This window comes from Anastrepha obliqua, unplaced genomic scaffold (genome assembly GCF_027943255.1).
Source record: "Anastrepha obliqua isolate idAnaObli1 unplaced genomic scaffold, idAnaObli1_1.0 ptg000012l, whole genome shotgun sequence".
Lineage (NCBI taxonomy): Eukaryota > Metazoa > Arthropoda > Insecta > Diptera > Tephritidae > Anastrepha > Anastrepha obliqua.
In genome coordinates this window covers 1,821,227-1,829,439 of record NW_026562179.1, presented here as the reverse complement: position 1 = coordinate 1,829,439, position 8,213 = coordinate 1,821,227, and the positions used below count along the sequence as shown (strand labels likewise).

The 8,213-nt window shown below is 35.1% G+C and overlaps 1 protein-coding gene across 1 annotated transcript; it reads left to right on the top strand.

Moving 5' to 3' along the window:
* Positions 1–2,880: 2,880 nt before the first annotated feature.
* Positions 2,881–7,274, top strand: LOC129251275 (tigger transposable element-derived protein 1-like). Its single transcript, XM_054890643.1, has 2 exons — positions 2,881–3,526; positions 7,177–7,274. Exons 1-2 carry the CDS (start codon positions 2,881–2,883, stop codon positions 7,272–7,274), a joined length of 744 nt encoding a protein of 247 aa, XP_054746618.1.
* Positions 7,275–8,213: the final 939 nt, after the last annotated feature.

Below are 8,213 nucleotides of genomic sequence, written 5' to 3'. Positions count from 1 at the left end.
CATTTGTGTTACCATTCTCAAAAAAATAGGTGGCTCAAAAAGTAAACGCTATATGGCCCACCCTGTACTAATATTTAGCACTTCACTTAAAGAATATGTAAAGGCTATAACTGACATCTTCAAAAATTCAAAACTTTCAAACTTAAAAATCTAGATTGACAAATGCAACTTCATGAAAAAAGAGACAGAATTTTTGGGACACATTTTGACAAAAGAAGGACTCAAGCCAAACCCTGGCAAGATAAAAGTTATTCAATCATTAGTAATCCCTAAAATGGAGAAACAAATCAAATTCTTAGGTTGAACAGGTTACTATAGAAGATTTGTAAAATACTACGCTAAGGTAGCGCAGCCGTTAACAAAATACCTAAAGAAAGATGTAAAGATAAATACGAAACATCTAACATATGTATACGAGTATAGAGGCGTTTGAAAAATTAAAAGCATTAATTAGCTCCCTTCCAATCCTAAGATATCCAAATTTCGAGAAAACATTTACACTTACTACAGATGCGTCGAATTACGCAATAGGAGCGGTCCTATCGCAGGAAAGACACCCGGTATGTTTTGCAATAAGGACATTGAATAATCACGAGCGAAATTATGCTACAAAAGATAAAGAGTTTTATGCCATACTATGGAATGTGAACTACTTAACACCATACCTCTATGATAGAAGATTTAAAGTTTTTACTGACCACCAAACCTATTACATTTTTGCACATAAAATTCAAAGCAAAAGATATGTCACCAAAGCTAATATGGCTACTACGATATAGAGTACATAAAAGGAAACTTGATTTTCTCAGCAAAATAGAAAATTAAGTACACATTCACCAGAAAAAAGACGAAACTGAAGATTTAAATACAATAAACAATGTAGAAGATGAAGACGTATCAATAGCAACAATCCATTCAGCCGACGAGAATCTACATGCTCATTTTTATATAATACTAGCTGTACCCGGCGCACGTTGCTGTCAACTATAATAAATTTAAGAAAAATCATTACACAAATATTCAAGTCATTCTAAACCATTTTATTGATTTTGTTTATTTCGGAAAAATTGTGACAATACAAAGTTTAGTTTCAATTCGATGTTTATTGAAGTGCTGTGGGATACACAATATTTCTTGTTTTTCCATCTGGTGCGTAGACGAGTAAATCAGAAGGTTTTCCGACACGTGAGCAAGCCACATAGAGCTGCCCATGTGAGAAGCATAGATTGTCCTTGTGCTTTGTTAATAGTCACTGCGAAAGCGAATCGCACCGGGAACTGTAAACGTGTTAATTCGAATGGTATATATGTCGGGATCATGGGAATACGTGGCAATAGTACGTCTTCAATTTTGAATTTTCCAGTCAAAGTTGTTGCTTCGATAACACTTTTTATCACTTTCTTGACTGACAGTCTGGTTCCGTTGCAAAGTCGTGGTGGATTTATGTTTCGAAAAAGAATGATGGGTACGCCAATTTCCAATGTAAGAACGTGCGGCGGCATGCCTGGCACATCAAGCGAATTCAAGAATTTAGTTGGATCTATGAACATGTCATATTCGTTTCCTCTGTATGTGGTCATACTAATTTTTATGACAATCGGTTGAACGAGGCAGAAATTGCTTCTCTGCAGCGCCACCTGGTGGCGAGTGGCATCAATGAGCATACTCTACAAACGTTCTCCGTGGAAAAATACATATACACCTAATTCTGTTTTTGCACGGTCTTTTTTTACACGGAGTTGATATAAAACGATTTGAAAATAAAATACTTTTAATTTTTTTTACACATTTTTATTCCATTTAACACGATTTAAAATTTTTTGTGCTTAAATTTTTTTTGTCAAATTTAATTTTTGCGAAATATGTTCATATCACAAATTTAGGGGAATTCCCTTTTTGGGCATACAAGCAAATTTACTGGTCAGAGCAATTTAAACGTGTTAATATTTTATGAATTATCAATGCAATCAGACGTGTTTGGTAAAGGAATTTTTTATTGGCAAATTAGTTTTTCCAACGTTACATTAATACGTTAAGATAAAAGGCAAGGCAAAAAATATTTTACATTTATTCAGTTATTTATATTTTTTAATTTTGTTAAATATTTTATGTATCCCTAAAAGAAAATGTCAAATACAAAACTAAAACGTTAAGCAATTTCTTTGGAAACCAAAATTGAAATTTTAGATCGCCTTCGAAATGGAGAAGGTTCAACGCTTCCTGACAAAATATTCGGTTTAAATGAAGCCACAATAAGAACTATAAAAAAATGAAATTTCTATTAGGCAATCGGTGCTTTCTGGAACGAAACTACTAAGTTCTATTAGGTCTTCATCATACACTAAAGAAGCTACTAAAGAAAAAATGGAAAAATCAGTCATTATATGTCTTGAGGACAATGCACAGAAACAAATTCCCGTAGACGGAAACAATATCAAACAGCAAGCATTAATGTTTTATAAAATGATAAAAGACGAACAACCGTCTACATCCATACAATCAACTCATGAGAAAAGCTACGTATTTTCTGCAGGCACAGGATGGTTGACAGGATTTCTCCAAAGGTATGCGCTTCATAACTCAAAAATCAAGGGCGAGATTGCTTCTGGAGATCAGAAAGCCGCCAAAGAATTTCCACTTAAACTTAAAAAAATAATAGCCGATGGTGCATACAGTCCAAATCAGGTTTTTATTGCCGACGAAACTGGTCTTTTTTGGAAAAAAATGCCGAGAAGAACATATGTGGCCAAATCGCAAAAAAAGGCTGGTGGTTTTAAAGTTAAAAAAAATCGAGTCACATTTTTATTTCGCAGATCGCACGCTTCTGGAGATCGGATGTTAAAGCCCCTGCTTATCAATCGTGCACTTAAGCCTCGAGCAATGAAAGGTGTCGATTTTAGTACATTGCCGGTTGATTGGATGGCCAATAAAAAGGCATGGGTGAAAACTACAGTTTTCCCAGAATGGTTCGTTAAATATTTTGTACCAGAAACTAGAAAATATATGAATGAAAAAGGCTTAGAATTTAAAGTTCTTCTGTTGGTAAGCAATGCACCCGGGCATCGTCAGTTGGAACTCGAAAATGTACAAGTTTTGTTCCTGCTACCGAATACCACATCCCTAATCCAACCACTAGACCAAGGAATTATCGCAACATTTATAACTTACTACATCAAAAGAACTTTCCAGTGCATTTTGGAAGCTTTGAATAAGGATAACACTCTTACAGTAATTGATGCTTGGAAAAAGTTTTCTATTAAAGATTGTGTTAAACATGCTGCTTTAGCATTATCAGATGGATTGCTATTCGATGACATTGTTGAACTGATGATTGATAAAGTTCTTAGCGAAGAGGAAATATTACATTTTGCCTCACAGAATGCTGATTCTATAGAACGCAGGGATAGTGAAGACCCTGTAATATTAACTGCAAATTTAATTCAAGAAGGACTTCAAATTGCAAATAAATTAGGACACCATTTCATCACAAATGATCCCAATGTAGAAGGAGCTGCACAATTCCAACGTGAGTTGAATTCTTGTATGGCTCGTTACAAAAAATTATACATTCAAAGAGGTAGCAAGAATTGGCCTCAACGGCTCTTAACAGAGTTCATTGTTAAAAATGTAGATGCTGAACGAGCAAGAGAAAGTCCAATTCAAAATTATTCCAGCGATGATAGTTATTGTATACGCGTTCGAAGCAAGTGAATGCGAGTAACTGATGATGACAGCAATTCAATTTATGTTCCTGTATTTATGATTATCACTTATTTTTTTACCTTAAAAATTTAATAACCTATTCTTTTCGTTAACAACATAGCTGTTTAACATAATTATCTTTAGTTACTGAACTTGCCGTACATTTAATTCATATTATTTTTAAGATTAGAGTGCATATCGATTTTATCTTTAATAACTATGGTTGTAAAAATAAACATTGTATATGTGATTTAATTAAATAACCATGAACACTTGTTCTTAAAAAATCCATGTTTGTCACTAATTTTAATAGGTTTTAGAGATAAGGAACCAATCACATATTTTTGCATACAATCAATGTATTTTTATTACACAGTTTTTTTTTTACACGGTTTTTTCTGGAACCAATCTACCGTGTAAAAACAGAATTAGGTGTATATACCAATTTTTATAATAATCGGTCCAGTAGTTTTTGAGTTCATCGATGACATACAGACAAACATCCATTTTTATATATAAGAGATAAAGGAAGAAATTGTTAACAAATATAGAACACAAGTCATATAAACAAACAACAAGGTGGAAGAAATACAAATATTGCATGGAAATAGAATAATTTTTATAGCAGTATCTGACTTCAGTAAAATTGTTGAAATATGAAGGAAATATATTGTAAAAGGAAAGGTAGAAATCTTTCTGAATTATCGGAACATGGTTATAATATAGTCCAAGAAAAGCTAATAGAGATGTTTTCTAATGACAAGCAGAGCAAATTTACAAGGTGTACAATAAGAGCTCCGGATATTGAGACGGAAGTATCATAGAAGCAGTTAAACAAATCCCTTCGTCTCATGTCAGAGAAAGTGTACACTCAGGCATCACAGAAACATATAATCAAATTAAACATAGAATATACTATCCGAAGTTGTTAGAATTAATACAGCTGGTCATCAACCAATGCGAAATATGTCAAGAGGTCAAATATGAAATCTAGTTAAATTAAAGCTTTCATATACAGAAACAGCAACCACAAAGAATGAAGTAATACACATAGACACATATGTAATGAAAAGATTTAGTTTCTTGACAGTAATTGACAAATTTTCTAAATTTGGGGCGTTTACCCACTTAATGATAGAAATTATTTAACTATTATGGAACAACTTGAAAATCATTTTGCCAAAATAGGAAAGCCAGAGGAAATAATACCAGATAATGAATTTTGGGCTTTAAGGATAAAAGAATTTCTAGACCATGAGAATATTGAATTGCACTTGACTAAACCTACCAGTAACACATGTAATGCAGATATAAAGCGATTACACAATACAATTGCGGAGAAATGTAGATTAATGTATAAAATGAACAAGGAAATACCAATAAAACAATTAATACAGAGAACAGTCAGGAATTATAATCAGCGATATCATTCCGCTATTAAATGCACACCCAACGAAAAACTAAATAAGTCATGGGAACACTATAGGGAAGAAAGAGTAGAAAGATTTATAAAGGATTATAAGGCAGTCAGACCCAAGGAACAGCCAAAATATAAGAAAGCAAAATTAGACACAACACATCCGTGTAATATTAAACGACCTGCAAAATTTGCAGGTATGGACAACGTAAATGGCAATACTAATATGGATACGGGTGGCCGCCGTAGCCGAATGGGTTGGTGCGTTGACTACCATTCGGAATTCACAGAAAGAACGTATGTTCGAATCTCAGTGAAACACCAAATTAAGAAAAGCAATGACAAACCTCCGAGTGTATTTCTGCCATGAAAAAGCTCCTTATAAAAATATCTGCCGTTCGGAGTCGGTTTGAAACTGTAGGTCCGTCCATTTGTGGAACAACATCAAAACGCACACCACAAATAGGAGGAGGAGCTCAGCCAAACACCCAAAAAGGGTGTACGAGCCAATTATATATATATAATATAGATACCAATGACTAGAGGAATGATACAGAATTTTTAACAGATCAAACAGGATTTATACACATATAATACATAAAAAATCAGGAAATTGTCAATGAATCGGACATAATAGAGGGGTTTCAAATAACAGGTGTTAACGATGATAAGATGATAGATGGTTAACGATTTTTTATGGCCGGAATTGGATGGTATTGATCTGGACAACGTTTATTTTCAACAAGACGGTGATACGTGCCACACAAGCAACGAAACCATTGATCTTTTACGGGAAAAGTTTCCGGACCGTGTTATCTGTCGACAGGATGATCACATTGGCTACCGAGATCTTGTGATTTAACACCTTGTGACTTTTTTCTTTGGGACCACGTGAAAGACAAGATCTACGCCAACAGCCGAGGGTCGACTCAAGACCTCAAAGATGGAATTCGGGGGGCTATCGAGGACATAGAGAAGCCACTGTCCAATTCAGTTACGGAAATGTTCATAAAAAGGATATTGATTGTAAGCGTGGTCGTGGTGGTCATTTGACTGATGTTATTTTCCACTATTAACGGCATACCTTCCTCTTTATAATGAAATAAATATCCGAACATTTATATTAAAAAATTGCATTTTAAATATCAAAATAACATTTTTTATTGGAAAACCCTTTAGTACATATAGTTAACCTACACGAAGTAGAAGACATTGTAGACAGCTGTAGATAACTGAAAATATTATTTTGAGGGAATTGGGAAACCAAAATCTACTTCATTTAGAACTAATGGACATCAGAAATAAATTGATGACATATGTAGATGCCAAAACAGTACAGATAAAGACGTGGACTTATAAATCGCATAGGAAGTATGTCTAAATGGATATTTGGAACAATGGACGAAGAGGACAGACAGAACATACAAAATCACCTCTCAAACATTAATGAATTATTGACAAATAATAATCATAAAATCAGTTATATGTAATCATAGAAAATCAATAGAAAAAGAAATAAATTCAATAAGTAAAATATTAGAAATAGAAAATAAGAGAAATTTACATCTAGAACAAATGACTAAATAAAACTGTTGAAAAATAAAATAAATTGTTTTCCAATAAGAGGTGTTATTTTGATATTTAATATAAATGACACCACCACAATTTGAGAATTTTAGCTCGTGAAGTTGTCGATGCCGGACTGTGCAGAATTTTGTGCGCTCTCGTGAAATGACCGATGGCTGTTTATGCGAGAAAAAAGACTTTGTCTAAGCTGTTTCAGTTTTCACTATGTGCGCCGATGCAATTTGAAGAGTAGGTGGGGTTAGCGGCAGCCAGATGGCACACAACGACCTTCTGCATACATCTGCCCTCGGTTAGAGCAACTTTGGTCATAATGAAATAGCGCTGAGCCACGAACATTGTTCAGGCTCCCCATAAAAGAAGGAGAACATGCTCTTCAAAAATGGAGGAGGGGGTGAGCGCTGGCATATATTGTGCGGAACTAAGCATCAAAAAGTCATTTAAATTCTCTAACTATTGCATTGTCTTTCAAGCTGAGACATTTGCTGTAAAGAAAGCACGGAGTTTGTATGCACAGTCGCAACAATTAAATGCGCAAGAAACTTCTACGTGGATAGCCAAGCGGCTATAAAATACAATAAATAAAATCATACTGTGTATTATCCAAAAACATGACAATTGACAAGCTCGCTCGTAACCGCAGGCTTTGTGTATGTTGTTCCTGGGCATAAAGGCATAGAGGGAAATGAGTAGTGGGTGGAATAGCTGAAGAAGGTACGTTACTTGCAGGGTACTTAAACCTCTGCGCACAATTCAAAAAGAAATAGGGAAATGTTAAGAAAGACGAAAGGCAGATGTCTTAGTTTAACCAATTGCAAAGTTTCCCGGATCATGTGTAAACGCGCTTGTGATTAAAGGTATACTAAATCGGATATATCGTTTGATAGGAGGAACTGTAGAACTTGAGTTTGTGTACTAACAGGGCACTGCCTAGTTGCAGCGTAGGCTTACAAGTTAAATCTAACTTTTAATGATGCCTGCAGGAAATGTAAGGAGCAGAATACAAGAGAATTCCTGTAGCATCTTCTATGATACTGTCCGACTGTCTCGAAAACTAGACTATCCGATGTGGCTGATATCAGCTTGTAAAGCCTAGAATCTATCCCTGAACGGTGGCTTGATATTTATGTAATATAACACGTTTTATTTGGAAAGGATAATAAAGCAGATATGTATGTACTATAAAAGCGGTTTAAAGTTAATTTATTTTATTATTTTTTACACGCGACTTCTTCACTGCGCGGCTGCTTAACGACTGAACTGTGCTAGTACACGCATCGCCGGCTCAGCCAACCACTGTTACATTCGGCCATCCTGATCATCGTTACCCGCCTCGGATGACAGGAGCTCTTCGTTGCATTCGGCGTACTTCCAGAGCGTCATGTTGTCACAGCTGGTAGACGTGTTGTTGGGATCCTCTACGTTGGCTGCTTTGCGTACGTCGTATCGTAACCTTGACGATTTCATGAGGACCCAGATATTCGGTGGCCAATTTTTTACGTGCGCTTGA